General features: G+C 37.9%; 1 protein-coding gene across 1 annotated transcript; it reads left to right on the top strand.

Annotated features, from left to right (window-relative positions):
- The first annotated feature begins 16,842 nt into the window (after nt 1-16,842).
- Nucleotides 16,843-17,772, top strand: LOC138905817 (uncharacterized). Its single transcript, XM_070194334.1, has one exon. The coding sequence runs from the start codon at nt 16,843-16,845 to the stop codon at nt 17,770-17,772; it is 930 nt and encodes a 309-aa protein (XP_070050435.1).
- Nucleotides 17,773-18,401: the final 629 nt, after the last annotated feature.

Here is an 18,401-nt window from a genome sequence, read left to right as displayed (position 1 = left end):
AATACTATGAGGTATGCACGTATCATGCAAAAGGCACATATCCAGTTGTGACTCTCTCTGACAGATAAATTGCTCAAAAAGCAAAAAGGCATCCAAAATATAAATTAAAAAAAAAAGGTTACCATAGCAAGAATTTTCTTCTGGGATAAGGCTGATTGGGCCACAAACATAAATGATATTGGGTGCAAAATAATCAGGGTTGACACGGAGAAACAAAGGTCTCTTGAAAGCAACAACAGAGTCTCCCAACAGTGTAATCAACTACCAAAATGGTCGGTCTTCTATAAGCAAATGGACACAATGCCAAGCTGTCAAAGACATCATGGCCACAAACCGACCACCATTTTTTGAAACTCACAAAAAATTTCTTTGTTTGAAACGGAAAAAAAGTAGTGCAAGGAAAGTGGTTCAAAAAAAGAAAAAAAGGATGAAAAATGAAAACAAATATAAAAAAAAGGAAAAGAAAAGAAGAGAAGAGAAGAGCCTCCAAAGGGAAGTTTCTCAAGTCTTTGTCTTTATTTATCTTGCTAGTATGCATAAAATCATGTCAATAAAGTCTTAGTCTGATGAATTTTTTTCCTAAGATAAATAAAATCTTAGTCTGATGAAACTTTCTCCTAAGATAAAAAAGCACTAGTCTGATGAATTTTCTTCTAGGATAGAAGTCTTAGTCTGATGAATCTTTCTCCTAAGATATGAAAATCTAGTCCGATGAATTTTATCCTAGGATAGGTGTCTTAGTCTGATGAATCTTTCTCCTAAGATAAAAAGCCCTAGTCTGATAAATTTTCTCCTAGGATAGAAGTCTTAGTCTGATGAATCTTTCTCCTAAGATAAAATTCCCTAGTCTAATGAACTTTCTCCTAGGATAAAAATCTTAGTCTGGTGAATCTTTCTCCTAAGATTTCCCTAGTCTGATGAATTTTCTGCTAGGATAAATGTCTTACTCTGATGAATCTTTCTCCTAAGATAAATCGCCCTAGTCTGATGAACTTTCTCCTAGGATAGAAGTCTTAGTCTGATGAATCTTTCTCCTAAAATAAAAAAATCTAGTCTGATGAATCTTTCTCCTGGGATAAAAGTTTTAGTCTGATGAATCTTTCTCCTAAGATAATAAAAATTTTAGTCTAATGAATCTTTCTCCTAAGATAAGAAAACCTAGTCTGATGAACTTTCTCCTAGGATAAAAATATTAGTCGGATGAATCTTTCTCCTAAGATAAAAAGCCCTAGTCTGATGAATTTTCTCCTAGGATAATTAAAAAAAAGTATGGATTTATAAAAGAATAAGAAAAAAAGAAGGTCAATTGTTCATGCCCTCAGAAAATAAGCGTTGGGGCAATTTGTTTAAAAATAATTTTCTAAAAAAAGACTTTTTTTCACGAAAAAACAATAGCAGTCACATGTTAGCATAGTGTACACCATTCTCTAACTATATTTTCCAATATAGGGTAAACCACTCCTTAGTTGATGATTTTAGACATAGGGTACACCACTCCCTAGTCTCCTTACCAGTATAGGGTACACCAATCCCTAGATGTATTTTCCAATATAGGGTACACCACTCCCTAGTTGATTGTTCTTAAATACAGGGTACATCACTCCCTGATATCATTGTTAATATAAGGTACACCACTCCCTGTTTTTATTTTTCAATATAGGGTACACTAATCCCTAGTTGTGTTATTCTTTTGACATATTGTACACCATTCCCTAGTCGCATTTTGAAGGGTACACCACTCTATGGTTGCATTTCTAAACATAGGGTACACCAATCCCTAATTATTTTTTCTTTTGACATAGGGTATACCATTTCCTGATGCTTTCTTTGCTTCAATCAAACAAAAAAAAAAGGAAAAAAATGGTTTACAATATTTTGCTAATAACTCACAAAATATTTCTAGTACAACTGGGGCAGAAAAATTTTGTTCGTCTTATTTGTCTGCAAAATATAGGTTTGATATCCAGGAATGAAGTTACAAAATCTGGTGAGAAAATATGCTTGTTCAAGCATAAAGGCAGTTGGTGTCAAGCTTTGGCAGAATACAAGCTGCAACCCTGCGTCACAAGATCCATCTTCTCACCTTCTGATCAAGAAACAAGCATTCAAGATTCGATCCAAGTATCAATTCAAGCTAGAGCTTCAAGAATCAATCTCCTAGCTCAAAGCACCCACCTCCAAATGCGGGTCAACGAGCTTCAAGTTGAAGGCACCCACCTTCTAATGCGGGTTTACGAGATCTCAAGTGAAAATACAAGACACAAGACACAAAGAGTAGATATGATCTTGTATTTTCCTTTTCTATTATTGTAATTTTCTTTTTATTTTGATGTAATAAATAGGACCGCGGACTGGAGCCTCGAGGAATCTCACTCGACTCTCAACCTCATCATTCTATCACTTTTCTTGAACTACACGCGACCTGATTCTCTTATAACCCAGGATATGTAGGTTGTCCAAAATTAGGACTCGGTTGTACTTTTTTTCACTTTTATTTCTTCTCTTTTGAATAATGGTATGGTAAAAAATCAGTCACATAGCTCACCTGTTCTTTGCCTGAAAACTCTTCATGTTCCCAAACAAAGAGGAGCATGCTGTGAGCACCAATTTTTTTACCATATTTAGATTTTTACCACTTTTTAGTATGTAAATAATTTTAAGTTTAATTAGCATGTTTTAGCTTTTGTTTACCTCTTTATAGGTTTTACTTAAGAAAATTAAAAAAGATAAAAAGAGTCGCATTTTTAGTATAAGATTTATTTTTATTTACAAAGAAAGAAAAGTTTTCAAAAAATATTAATAATTTTAGCTAGTTTAGTGTAATTTTTAAGTTAGAGGCTTTCAATATAATTAGATATTAAGTAGTAATCTTACCTTATTATCTTTGACATAGTAGGAGTAGTATATTTATTTTGTTCATTTGTTTGTCCTTTAAAAGAAAACTTACAAAAAATATTTTTTTATCTAGTTTAATTTAATTTTTAAGGTTAGAGATCTTAATCAATAGATAGTGAGTAATTAGTATTTTATCATTATCATTCCAAAGATAATCAAAAGAAAAAAATAAATTGAAAACAAAAGGCCAATAAAATCTGGCCAACCCGTCCAAAGAAGTGAGATTTCATTCCATTTTTCTACACAATATTTTTTCAGACTCACGTTTCTGGATATTTTCAGCATTAATTTGTTTTAGTTTTTCTTTATCTTTTCTAAAAAAAAATCAATTTCATTCTTGTTCTCCAAGGTTCAAAAAATACACCTGTCCTCGTTTTATTAGATGAATTCCGCTCACGTCAGTTACACACATCTCACACCCACTCGTCTCCTTCCAACTCAATTTTCTCTCCCTCATCTCTTATAAAAACAGAACACACACAAAAGAAAAAAGAGGAGGACACCTGAAAACAGAGAGGGGAAAAGAAGCAAAAACATAGGAGAAAGACGAGAGACAGGAAGAAAACAAAAACCTAGCAGTAATTTCTCTTTCTAAGTTTTGAGCGCCGAAAATTCTCCCCGGAGGAAGAAATGCAGCCACCACGAATTTCACCTTCTTTCCTCCATTTCCAGCTATGTAAGATCACCTTCAAACACCTGAAAACTCAATGGATTCATAGCTCCAAATTTTCATTACTATCCAGCTCCATTTTCCACCTGAAACACCCCAAAATCTCACCCAAAATCAGTTGGAAATTGCAGCCTAAAAAGGCAACAAAACAGCCCTCGAAACCAGCCCTAGACCACTAAAACACCACCCCAAATCCAGCTGAAAAAACTCCCGATAATCAGCTCTCCTCCAGCCATAAAACCACCAGTAAAACCAGTCCAAAGAAGCTCCAAATTCAGCTGAAAAACAGCTCGAAAACAGCCCTCTTTCCTCACAAAATAACAACATTTTTGGGATTGAGTTCAGTTAAAGCTCCGGACATTGGTCGCTAGTTCCATTCGAGGTGTTGGTGAGATCTATAGTCAAGGTTACGCTTGAAGCTCTTAGTCCGTAGGAAGCTTTTTATATACTTTGCATCAATGCTCATTGAGGTTCAATTCTTATCCTATTTTTAATTAATGCAAAAGTTCTTGGCACTCTCTTTGTCTTCATACATTTTTAACTTTGACATAGTTTTAATTCCTTTGTCTTTACATATATATATATATATATATATATATATATATATATATATATACAGTTATCATCTTGAATTAGCATATTAAATGGGTGATTCATAAATTTTGATGGTAACTATGTTAGGTTTAGTGAATGAGCGTGAATCGGAAATAGAAGAGGCACCTTTTGAATTGCACCTCTTCATCTCGCCATTTTCATTGTCTATAAATTTAGAGACTTAGCCTCATTTTTTAGATATGGAAAATTCGAAAACTTCTCCCCTCTTTTCTACATTATTGTATTATTTTTTCAAATAAATATAGTATCAAGTGTGATTTGCTCTGTTTGTTGAGTTTGCTGAAGTTCTATAATTTCGATTGCCAGTATTACAGAATAGTTTTTCCGTTCTATCCTGAGAGGAAGTAATCTATAACCTTGGGCAACAGTGAGGGGGTTAAATTTTTTAAGGACACACAAGCAACTTGTGGGCTCGGAATTATTTTACGATTTGTTTATGGAACTAACGTTTCCTTTTCTTCTGATTTTCTGGTTTCGAACATAGATTACCAACAAACTATTTATTTTATTTTTATGTACTGATTTAGTACTTATTTCATGCTATGCCATATTTTTCATTTGTGAGTAGAAAATACCTTGGTTCTGTTATGAATATATTATATTATGGATATTCATTTAGTACTCCGTTAGAAAGAAACTTCCAGAAGAAGCTTATCCATATGGGACTCCGCCGTAAATATATTTATCTATTTAGTACTTTATTAGACATAAGCCTCCTGAAGAAACTTATCCTTTAGGTACTCTGTTATCGATAAATATTACCCCTGATAGAAGATTATCTATATCTGGTATAATGAGCTTATCCTTTCGGTACTCCGTTATGGATAAATATTATCACCGGTAGAAGATTATCAATATCTGGTACAATAGCAGCTTGCAGTAGCAGCTTACAAGTAGCTTGCAGTAGCAGCTTATACAGCAGCTTACACAACAGCTTACAGTAGAAGCTAACACAACAGCTTCCTTTCTTCTATAAATAGAGGAGTTTTCAGTTCATTATGTACATAAATTTAAAATTTGAATAATATATCAGTTTCTCTATATACTTGTCTTTACTTTACAGTCTTTATTTTATAACACGTTATCAGCAAGAGACTCTGCCATCTCGAGCAAATACTTTGAAAGTATTAGAGGTACGAACTTTATTTTTCTAAATAATATCAAATCTTTCTAAACTTGAGTCTGTAACCCTGGATATATCGGGAAAAAGCTACATATTTTGGGTGTTTGATGCTGAAATTCATCTTAATGCGGTGGGTCTGACAGACACCATCATGGACAAAAATCAAGCATCAAACCAAGACCATGCCAAAGCAATGATATTCATACGCCATCACCTTGATGAAGGCTTGAAAATAGAATATCTCACTATTAAAGATCCAGTCATACTGTAGAATAATTTGAAAGATAGATATGACCACCTGAAGATGGTCGTTCTTCCACATGCACATTATGATTGGACACATGTAAGGCTATAAGATTTTAAATCTATCAGTGAGTATAATTCTGCTATGTTCAGAATTATTTCCCAATTGAAATTATGTGGTGATAATATTACTGATCATGATATGTTGGAGAAAACTTTCACCACTTTTCATGCCTCGAATATGCTCCTGCAGCAGCAATATCGAGAGATGGGATTCAAAAAGTATTCTGAACTTATCTTACATCTTCTTGTAGCCGAGCAACATAATGGGCTATTAATGTAAAATCATAAAAGCCGACCTACTAGTTCTTGTCCATTCCCTAAAGTGAATGAGACGAACTTCCACCAAACTAAGCGTGGAAGATGACGTGGCCCCAGTCTTGGTCATGGCCGTGGTTGGGGAAGAAACTCTAATCATGGTAATAATAATGCACCAAAGAACCTTCCTCACCACCAGCAGTGGAAAAGGAAGGAACAAAAGCATGAAGCAGTGCAAGCAATAAAGGCAGAAAATGCATGTTATAGATGTGGAGGAAAAGGGCACTGGTCACATACCTATCGTACGCCAAAGCACCTGGTTGAGCTATATTAAGCCTCCCTAAAGAAGACAGAGAAATATGCTGAAGCAAATTTTATTTCTGAAGATAATTTAGACTTCATGCATTAAGATGTAGCTGATAATTTTGAACCCCGGAAGGAGAAACAGGTCATGTGATCGGTGATAAATCTGTAGAAATGTAAATATTTTAATTTTTGTTGTTTGTAATATATAGTATGGTTATGTAATTGTTGTACATAAATAAAAGTTATGCTTTGATAATGACATTTATTATCATATTTATTTTGTTTATGTCATTTTGAAGAATATGGATAATCCTCAAATTATGTTTGGATCAAAGACCAATCATGAAGATATTTGTGTAATTGATAGTGGAACAACTCATGCCATATTCAAATATCAGAAATACTTTTCTTATTTGCATAAGGAAAAAGCAAATGTTTCAACAATTTCTGGTAATATAAGTTTGATTGAAGGCTCCGGAAGAGCCATTATATTTATGACTAAGGGAACAAAACTTATAATAGACAATGCATTATTCTCCTCCAAGTTCCAAAGAAACTTGTTGAGTTTTATAGATATCCACTGAAATGGATATCATGTTGAGACGATAGATGAAATGAATATGGAATATCTTTGTATTACAAAGATTATTTCTGGCCAGAAGTGCATTGTAAAAAAGTTACTAACTCTATCTTCTAGATTATACTATTCAAAGATTAGTACAGTTGAAGCACACTCTATCGTAAATAAAAAGTTTACTGATTCAAATATTTTTATGCTTTGGCATGGCCGTTTGGGCCATCCTGGATCAATAATGATGAGACGAATTACTGAAAATTTGAGTGGGCATCCATTAAAGAACCTGAAGATTCTTAAAAATAATGAATTTTCTTGTGATGCTTGTTATCAAGGCAAAATGATCACTAGACCATCACCAATGAAGGTTGGCATTGAATCCCCTGCCTTTTTAGAACGTATACATGGGGATATATGTGGACATATTCACCCACAAAGTGGGCTGTTTAGATATTTTATGGTCCTAATAAATGCATCTTCAAGATGGTCTCATGTGTGCCTACTATCATCTCGCAACCTGGCGTTTGCAAAGCTATTAGCCCAAATAATTTGATTAAGGGCACAATTCCCAGATTATCTTATAAAGACTATTCGCCTTGATAATGTTGAAGAATTCTCATCTCAAGCTTTTGATGATTATTGTCTATCAGTTGGGATAAAAGTTGAACATCATGTAGCTTATGTTCATACTCAAAATGGCCTTGCAGAGTCATTTATTAAACGCCTGCAATTGATAGCAAGACCACTACTTATAAAAATACAATTGCCCACTACGGTTTGGGGCCATGCTATCTTGCATGCAGCATCCCTTATTCGTCTCAGACCGACACATTATAATAAATATTCTCCGTCACAATTAATTTTTGGTCATGAATCAGATATTGCCCATCTATAAATTTTTTGATGTGTTGTATATGTGCCAGTAGCACCACCACAACGCAGTAAGATGGGCACACATAAAAGGTTAGAAATATATGTTGGGTTTGAATCACCCTCTATTATTCGCTATCTTGAACAATTGACGGGAGATTTATTTACTGCTCAATTTACAGATTGTCGGTTTGATGAAACACATTTCCCACAATTAGGGGGAGAGAAAAAGGAAATCAAAAGAGAAATTGTGTAGAAAGTTTCATCGCTATCTCATTTTGATCCACGTACCCCTATATGTAATTTGGAGGTCCAGAAGATCATCCATTTACAAAATATAGCAAATCAAATGCTAGACGCATTTACTGATTTGAATAGGATAACTAAGTCACATATCCCTGCATAGAATGTGCCTATCCGAATTGATGTCCCAGCAGGACCATCTACTAGCATGAGAGCTAGTGAACCCAAAGCACGCCTGAAGCGTGGTAGGCCTTTGGGTTCTAAGGATCGAAATCCTCGAAAAAGAAAATCGACAAATGATAACGATACTATAAAGGGATCTCCCAAAGAGACCCAAGATCTAATTAGTTCTGAGATTCCTGAAGAAATCAATGAACCCAAGACTCAAGTGAGTGAGAAGCTTTTAATAAGTTTTACTGGTGAAGGGATTAATTTAAATCAATCTGAAATAGTGGTGAATAATATTTTTGCATATAATGTTGCACTTAACATTATGCAAGATAGTGAGGATCTTGAACCCCGATCTGTCAAAGGATGTCGACAAAGATCTGATTGGCCAAAATGGCAAGAGGCAATTCAATCAGAACTGAACGCACTTGCTAAAAGAGAGGTCTTTGGACCAGTAGTCCAAACACCTGCTGGTATAAAACCAGTTGGTCATAAATGGGTTTTTGTGCGAAAAAGGAATGATAAAAATAAAATTAAAAGATACAAAGCTTGCCTTGTCGCACAAGGATTCTCACAACTACCTGGAGTCGATTTTGATGAAACATATTCACTTGTTATGGATGTCATAACATTTCGATATCTCATCAGTTTAGCACTACATGAAAAACATGAAATACATCTAATGGATGTAGTTACAGATTATCTGTACGGTTCACTTGATAATGAAATTTATATAAAAATTCCTGAAGGATTTAAAATGCATGAAGCAAATTTAAAATCTCGAGAAATGTATTCAATCATATTACAAAGATCTTTGTACGGTTTAAAGTAATCTGGGTGTCACGACCCAATTCTGGTTTAGGCTGTGATGGCGCCCAACACCGTTGCTAGGCAAGCCAATAGTGAACAATCTAGTGATTTCCATTTTTAATAAGTCAAGCAGCTAACTTTCTTTAAAATTTAGAGAATTTAACAAATAACGGAATTTAAAGTGAACAAAACGAAAACAGCTAAATGAAATCATAAACGTAGAAAAATAACCCAAAATCATAAATCTACTAGTGTGTGCCAAGACCCGGTGTCACAAGTATATGTGCTACTAGTAAAATATACAAAAGAATTCTAATCTACTCTCTCAAATGGGATAGACAGAACAAATAAACAAAGAAAAAGACTCTGGTTATTGCAGAACGGCTCGGAAGGGCAGCTCACCGTGTAGTCTTGTAGCGGGGATCAAATATGCGCACTGGGCTGGTAACCAGATGTACCTGTCTCAGATCCTGCACAATCAAGTACAGAAGTGTAGCATAAGTACATAAACAACATGTACCCAGTAAGTATCCAGTCTAACCTCAAAGAAGTAGTGACAAGGGGTCGACTTTGACACTTACTATGGGCCAACAATGATATATCAAATATATACTAAGCATGGATTTCATGAGCAATACTGAAAGCTCAATATCAGGAAATAGTAAATTCTTCTTTCGAAAGTATTAAATCCCAAGCTTAGTTTCATTATTTAACAGCTTGTAATTCAAGGCATTTTAAGCAATGTAAATCATGAATAGTTCCAAAGACTTTCATGAGCATACTATGTTGAGGTCGTACAGCCCGATCCAATATAATATTTAAATTGTGCACTGCCGAGGTTCGAACAGCACGAACCATAGATGCATCTATCTGCTACCGAGGCGTTCGGCCCACTCCACAAATAGAAAACATTTCAAATAACACACAAATTCTCATTTATAATCAAGTGTTCCATTCGCAACTTTAAGTAAATAACTTTAACGTTTTTCAATTCTTTTATCAACTTCCAATATGCCTTAAGCAATTAAATCAATAAATGGGAGTGCAAACATTTCAAGTATAGCATGGTATAGGTTTTAGACTACCCGAACAATATCATAATTAGTAGCTACGTATGGACTCTCATCACCTTGTACGTATGTAGCCCCCACACGTAGGAGCACATATTAGTTATAATTTACCTATGGGGTTAATTCCCTCTTATAAGGTTAGAAAAGAAACTTACTCATCTCAAAGCCTACTTCCCAATTCAAGAATGCGCTCAAACCTCCAAATTTTGATGCCAAACGACTCGAAACTAGACAAACATTACATAAATCAATCAATCTATGCTCAAAATTTCATATCTCTACTATTAGAGTGATTACCCAACCCAAATTGTAAGATTTCGAAAATTCACCCCCGGCCCCACATACCCGGATTCCGGAAATATTTGAAGAAAGTTATTACCCATAACCTTAGGAACATAAATATATGGTTTTCACTAAGTTTCATAATCCTTTTAGTGGTAAAATCTTATTGTTTTATTAAATCCTAGGTTTTTCATCTAAGCCCATGATTTTTACCAATTTTGCATGTTGAAATTTATCCATAATCTATGTATTAAAATCACATTAAGGTAGGAATTACTTACCCTTAATAGCTAGGTTGAAGTCTCCCTTTTTGAAGCTCTATAATCGCCCAAATGTGTGAAGAATGGGAGAAAAAGGCCAAAGTCCCGTATTAAATGAAGTTCGCTGCCTCCAGCGATTTCCGCACCTGCGGTCATAGGGCCACACCTGCTGAAGTGTCTATAATTCCATAGTTTAGCACATTATTCGCCTTGCATTTTACATGCTTTAATGATAAATTACACTTTATTTGCGCGTAATGGAGTCTATTTTATGTGTAGGTGAATTGGAGATAAAAGTAGAGAAAAAGGAATAAGTAAAGTCTAAAGCGTGCTCGAAAACAATAGAAAAAAAAGAAAAAAAGAGGTGAGCAACCGGCAAATGAAAAAGCCTAGAGCAGGCGTTAGAGCAGGCTGGGCGAGCCCTCTACCTCGCATTAAGGATGGCGATGCCAAGCTTGGGGCGAACTCCACCAGGCGTTGAAGCTGGCGACGCCAGGTTTGGGGCGAGCTCCACCAAGCGTTGAAGCTGGCAACGCCAGGTCTGGGGCGAGCTTCAGCTCGCATAAAGCCTCGACGAGGCCAGGTGTGAGGAGCGCACATTCCGAACTTTGAAGTCTTATTTCGTCTCCTGGTTTGACTAGGACTTGGCCTACGCGTTTAGGTTTTTTTCTACACATATAAATAGACCCAAAATGCCACTTTTGAGAGGACTTTTGCATCCGGAGGCAAGGATAGCTCGTGGAACAACCGTTGGGAGTTAGACTCATCGATTTCTACATCCCTTTATCCTTACTTTGTAATTTAATTATGTAAAATACTTTGGATATTTTAACTATGAGTATGATAGCTAAACTCATAATCTAAGGTTTTGATGGAACCTATTGAAGGATGACTTTCTTGTTACGTTAATATAGATTTGTCGTAGTATTTTCTTTATTTGTTCAACTATAATATTATTGTGGCTGATTGAAGGGCCCCCAATCGACTGTGCCTATTTAGTGTGTATTACTCGGGAGAGAGTGCATATTTAGGTAGTTGTTGAACAACATCACTCCTAACGTATATGAGGGATCAACTCAAAGGGTTTAAAGGTGGGATTAGGGATAACGAAACCTTGGTGCTATCTGAGTGAGCCGTACTTAATGCCAGCTAGCGTAATTCGGGAGAATATGTCTAGTAAATTGTAGTAATTACTCCGAAGAGAGTTACGATAGTTAGAGTTCTCATGATTGATAGAGAAAACTTAGGCAAATTTATAAAAAACGTAGCGAAAAAGATTCCAACAATTGGGGAAATCACAACCTTAGATCATTCCAATTCTTGTTATAACCCGCTAGTAGATAGTTATTAATTGTTGCACTTTCATTGCGTAATATTTAGTTAGTAAACATCCAAATTGTTACCTAAATATTTCTGAAGATTGATTGCGTGAGTTCGTGCGAGTCTAGTAGCTGTGTTTGAGAGGTTAATTCCCTGTGGGATTCGACTCCGGACTTGTAAACCGGATTATATTTGCAACGACCGCTTAGTCCTTTTATAAGGCATAGTTAGGCGTGATCAAATTTTGGCGCCGTTGCCGGGGAATTAATGGTGTATTAATTACAGCTAAAAGAACCGCTAGAATTCTTTGTGTAGTCAATTTTCTTCATTTTGAACCAAATATATTGAAATTCTCTAACATTTGCAGTCTTGGGTGCTATAGATGCATGCCTAGAAACTCCTCAAGAACTGGTGAATTGTTCGAAAAATTATCAGATCCTGAGAAAGTTTTCAAGGCACTAAATCGTGCAAACAAGAAAGGCAAACAACAACAAAACTCGACAGACCAAATTGAAACAGAAATGGATGACGCAATAGAAAATTCAAATAACAGAAATAATGCCAATGACCCGAACAATCAGGGTGTGGTGCCTCTTGTGCCAGAAGAAGCCTTGTATGATTGGGCATAACCCACCGTCGAAAATTTAGCGACCGCAATTGCAGTCCCTCAAATACAAGCGTAATCATTTCAAATCACAAACAACCTGCTACATTTGTTGCAGAAAAAGGGATTGTTTTCTGGGTCTTACATTAAAGATCTTCAGCAACATCTGAAAAATTTTCTGTCAATATGTGTCACACAAAGGCAACCTAATGTGACACCGGAAGCAATAAAGCTGTTATTGTTTCCATTCTCGGTGACTAGAGAAGCTTAGACTTGGCTTAATTCACTCCCCATAAATTCCATCACTACTTGGGAGGAATTAGTCAAGAAATTTGTAAACAAGTTCTACCCACCCAATTAGACTGCCAAACAAATTGATGAGATATTGAGTTTCAGGCAGAGACCAACAGAAAACACTACAAGAAACGTGGGAGAGGTCCAAGGGTATGCTGGTTAAGTGTCCACATCATGACATCATAGAGCAAATGTTGGGGCAGAGGTTCTACATGGGATTGGCAGACAGCTTAAAGGACAATGTTGATGCTTCAACGGGTGGAGCATTTTTGAGCAAATCATTCAGAGAATGTAAGATCCTACTCGATAAAATGACTCAAAACTCAGGATGGATGACAAGAGACTCTACGATCACTCCTGTAGTTCACTCTGTGGCTTTGGACCCAAATAACTCTATAGCCAAAAATATGGCCACTCTGATGACACAAATGAGTATCCTCACCAAGAAGATCGATGAATCAGGCCAGAAGCAGCAGGTACACATAGTTGATGAGACTAATAGGGGATTATGTACACCATGCATTAACCAACCTTATGTATGCTTGTGGAGTACGGAATGTGACAACCAACACTATCAGGAAGATATGAACTATGTAGCCAACTATGGGGGACAGAGGAAAAGTGGTCAGAATTAGGGACAACAGAATCAACAATATAGACCAGCACAGCAACAGTACAATAACAGCAATAATCCTGGAGCTATACGACCACAGGGTCAAGTGGTGCCTTACCAAAGGCAACAGGGTTACAACCAGCAAAATCAGTAGCTGGCTTATCAACAACCCCAATAACAACAGATTGTGAGACAAGATGATGGGTTTGCTGAACTTAAGGGGATACTGGACAGCAACAATAGAATACTGCAACAACTGATTGGGTCCGCTGGAAAAATACAAGAGAGAGTAGACTCACATGAATCAGCGATAAAGGGTATTGAGATTCAATTAGGACAGATTTCTATGGCTCTAAACAATCGTCCCCAAGGGACGTTACCTGCAGACACACAAGTCAATCCAAAAGATCAGGGCCCGAAACAGCTTATGGCAGTAAATCTATGAAATGGTAGAGACCTAGATATGGAGCAAGAGATTTCTTGCGAAAGCTGACCTACTGAAACACTTGTGCCAATACCCATTGAGATAGATGATTCAACAGGGTTAATTGAGGTGACGGTACAACATGCACAAGAGAGCACAAGCAAAGAAAAAGAGATTGCGAAGGAGACTGAGGTAGCACAAGAAATGATAGTAGAAGCAGTGCCTGAGCAAGATAAAACTCAAATCACAGGAAGAAGCGACCTCCGGCACCTTTCCCGCAGAGATTGGCAAAATATCAGAAGGACGAGCAATATAAGAAATTCATGGAGATATTGAAACAAATACAGGTAAATATTCCAATGATTGATACGTTGCGAGAGATGCCTGGGTATGCCAAAATGATGAAAGATTTAATGTCTCGCAAATTGGACTTCCAAGACCTGTCCATTATTACATTGACACAGACCTGTAGTGCAGTCGTGTCGAGACCCATAGCTGAGAAGTTGTTTGTCATACCCAGGGAGTTTCATAATCCCATGCACGATAGGCAGTTATGCTTTTGCTAAAGCATTATGTGATTTAGGGGCAAGCATAAACTTGATGCCCTTGGCTGTCTACAAAAGGTTAGGCATTGGAAGAGCTAGACCCACGTCCATGGTACTACAGCTAGCCGATCGGATAGTGGAGATGCCCTCTAGTATCTTTGATGATGTATTAGTACAGGTTGGGAAGTTTATGTTCCCGACAGATTTTGTCATTCTAGACTGCCGGGTTGACGAGGAGATTCCCATAATTTTGGGAAGACCATTCTTGGACACTGGGAGAGCTTTAATTAACTGTGAAACTGGAGAGCTCAAAATGAGACTAAATGATGAAGAAATAACATTCAACGTGCAGAAATCTATGCGGCGACCAAGTGAATTTGCTAACTGCTCTCTAATAGAAGCTGTGGATGTAATTTTGGAGGAGGAAGATGAGACCTTGAACGCTAAAGACCCTCTAGCAGCCTGCCTCATGAACTTAGATAAAGTAAATGGAGAGGATTGGGCGGAGTGGGTGCTGGCTCTTGAAGGCCAAGGGTTTTGGAAAAGAGAGCTCGAATTTGAGCCTTTGCACTTAGAAAAAAGAAAAATTCCTCCAGCTAAGCCATCGATAGAAGAGCCACCAAATTTGGAACTAAAGCCGCTACCACCTCACCTCAGGTATGCTTTCTTGGGACTAACTCAACTTTACCTGTTATTATTTCATCTGGTTTGTTAGATGTGCAGAAAGAATAGCGTTTGCAGGTATTAAGTGAGTGCAAAAAACTGCAATTGGTTGGACCATTACAGATATTAAGGGTATCAGCCCGGCCTTCTGTATGCATAAGATTCTACTGGAAGATGGCCACAAACCTTCCATAGAACATCAAAGAAGGTTGAACCCCAACATGAAGGAAGTTGTGAAAAATGAGGTGATAAAGTGGTTAGATGCGGGGATCATTTTCCCCATCTCTGACAACAACTGGATCAACCCAGTCCAATGTGTGCCTAAGAAAGGTGGGATGACTGTAGTGCAAAACGAGAACAATGAGTTGATATCAACAAGAACAATCACGAGATGGCAAATTTGTATGGACTACAGAAGATTGAACAAGGCCACCCGAAAAGACCACTTTCCCTTGCAGTTCATTGATCAAATGCTAGATAGATTGGCTGGGAATTCCCACTTTTGCTTTCTGGATGGATACTCGGGGTATAATCAAATCTCCATTGCCCCGAAAGATAGAGATAAAACATCATTTACCTGTCCATATGGCGTCTACGCCTTCCGGAGGATGCAGTTCGGCCTATGCAATGCACCTTCCACATTTCAAAAATGTATGATGGCCATCTTCACTGATATGGTAGAGGACATCATGGAGGTCTTTATGGATGATTTCTCAGTGGTGGGAGACTCATTCGATGATTGCCTAAGAAATTTGAAAAGAATGCTGAAAAGATGTATCGAGACTAATCTGGTGCTCAATTGGAAAAAGTGTCATTTTATGGTACAGGAAGGTATAGTCTTGGGGTACCTAGTGTCGAGTAATGGCATTGAGGTAGATCGGGCAAAGGTTGATGTGATCGAAAAGCTTCCACCACCCACTTCCGTAAAAGCAATAAGAAGTTTCCTTGGCCACGCCGGGTTCTATAGACGGTTTATAAAATATTTTTCCAAAGCTAACCCCTTGTGTAAATTGCTTGAAAAAGATCACCCTTTTTCTGTTTTCTGATGACTGCAGAGTAGTTTTTAATGAATTGAAGAAGAGGGTGGTGACAGCACCTATCATAGTTTTACCTGACTGGGAGCAACCATTTGAGCTGATGTGTGACGCAAGTGACTATATTGTGGGAGCAGTGCTTGGGCAGCGCAAAGACAAAGTCATGCATCGAATATATTACGCAAGTAGAACTTTGAGTGGTGCCCAACTAAATTACACAGTGACCGAGAAGGAGATGCTAACAGTAGTGTTCGCATTTGACAAATTCATGTCATACCTGATAGGCTCGAAGGTAATTGTTTATACTGATCATGTTGCTTTCAGGTACCTTATTGATAAGAAGGAGTCAAAGTTGCGCCTGATTTGATGGGTGCTACTGCTGCAAGAATTTGACTTGGAAATGCGTGACCGAAAGGGAACGGAGAACCAAGTGGCTGATCACTTGTCTGGGCTGGAAGGAGCCGAAAAAAACGTTGAGGGGGAAGATATTGTGGAGACTTTCCCGGATGAACAACTACTAGCCATGAGTCTTGAGGTAGCGCCATGATATGCAGACATTGCAAACTACCTGGCAAGCGGTATTGTTCCGTATGACCTTTACTCTGTTCAAAAGAAAAAGTTCTTTCGTGATTGTCGCATGTATTATTGGGATGAGCCTTATTTGTTCAGGATTTGTGTTGATAACATGATCCGGAGATGTATCCCTGAGATAGACCAATCTTCTATTTTGCAGGCTTGTCACGCGCCACCATATGGTGGCCATTTTTGGGGAGTAAGGACAGCTGCAAAAGTGCTGGAGTCGGGCTTCTACTGGCTGACATTGTTCAAAGATGCACATTTATGGGTGAAGGGTTGTGACGAATGCCAATGAACTGGGAATATTTTCCGCCGACATGAGATGCCTATGAACCCAATTCAGGAGGTAGAAGTGTTTGATGTATGGGGAATCGATTTCATGAGGCCTTTCGTCAGCTCATACGGAAACAAGTACATACTCGTAGCTGTGGACTACGTGTCAAAATGGGTGGAGGCTGCAGTGCTCCCTACAAATGATGCAAAGGGGGTAATTGGTTTTTTGAGAAAGAATATATTCACCCGATTTGGCACTCCAAGGGCAATAATCAGTGACGGAGGCACTCACTTCTGTAATCAAGCCTTCACAAAGTTGTTAGAAAAGTATGATATACGCCACAAGGTTTCCACCCCATATCATCCAAAAATGAGTGGGCAAGTGGAAGTTTCGAACAGAGAGATAAAGAGTGTTTTGACAAAGACTGTGAATGCTACAAGAACGAATTGGGCGAGAAAGTTAGATGATGCACTCTGGGCCTATCGTACCGCTTTCAAAACTCCGATTGGCATGTCGCCATATAAATTGGTATTTGGGAAGGTGTTTCACTTACCAGTGGAGTTGGAGCATAGAGCTTTATGGGCATTGAGGCAGCTGAATCTCGATATAGAAGTTGCGGGTACAATTAGAGTCACAGAGTTGCACGAACTTGATGAGTTTCGCTACCACGCTTTTGAGAGCACAAGACTATACAAGGAGATAATGAAGATGATGCATGATAAAAATATTCTTGAGCGGAGTTTTAAACCCGGAGATATGGTTTTGATATACAATTCAAGACTGAGGTTATTTCCGGGCAAATTAAAGTCAAGATGGTCAGGACCATTTCGTGTGGTAGAGATTCACCCCACTGGTGCCGTAGAGATTGTTGCGGAAAATGACCCTCACATGTTTAGAATCAATGGGCACAGGTTAAGACATTATTTGGGCATGGATGATGCGAAAGTAGTGTCGGTGACTCATCTGCTTGAGCCATAAATGTTGAGTGAGCCTTAAGTGCGATTACCTACGTCGTGCCGTGACGTTAAATCATGCGCTTCATGGGAGGCATCCCATTGTAATGTTATATCCGTCGTGCCGCGACATTAACTAAGGCGCTCGTTGGGAGGCAACCCAATTCGTAGTTAATTTGTAGTGTAGTTAGAAGTGTTCTCTTCGTTTTTAGGTCCTAAAAAGTTTGCAGGTGATTTTGGCATGTCGTACGGAGCACTGTGCATTGTCTGAAGGAAACCGTGCATGGGAGATCGCCTCGCATAGATTGAGGCGAGGTATAACAGGCGACAGAGCTCGCCTCGCATGGGTTTGGGTGAGCTTAGGCTCGCGTTATATCTGGCGTCGCGAGGGAAAAGGCCAGATGGTTCAAGAAATAAGCCTCATGCAGCAAGCCCTCTAGCTCGCGTCGCGAGGGCTAGGGCTAGGTAATAAGGCAGGCGTCGCCAGGTAAGTAATTGTCGGGCTTATTTTAATTTTTGTTACCTTATTTGCTTCTAACTCCCCCACTTAAACGCCCAAAACAAAACAAAAAAAACACAAAACCCTAACCTAAAACACTTCACTCCTCACAAAACACTCATGCAGATACACTGCCCTCACACACTCATGCAACA

The sequence above is a fragment of the Nicotiana tomentosiformis genome, chromosome 2 (assembly GCF_000390325.3).
Source record: "Nicotiana tomentosiformis chromosome 2, ASM39032v3, whole genome shotgun sequence".
Taxonomy (NCBI): domain Eukaryota; kingdom Viridiplantae; phylum Streptophyta; class Magnoliopsida; order Solanales; family Solanaceae; genus Nicotiana; species Nicotiana tomentosiformis.
Note: the sequence above shows the minus strand (reverse complement) of the source record. Positions and strands in the feature narration are given on the sequence as shown.

Excerpts from the sequence above, each read along its gene's own strand:
- LOC138905817 (XM_070194334.1), top strand. The coding sequence starts at position 16,843 with ATGCCTATGAACCCAATTCAGGAGGTAGAAGTGTTTGATGTATGGGGA.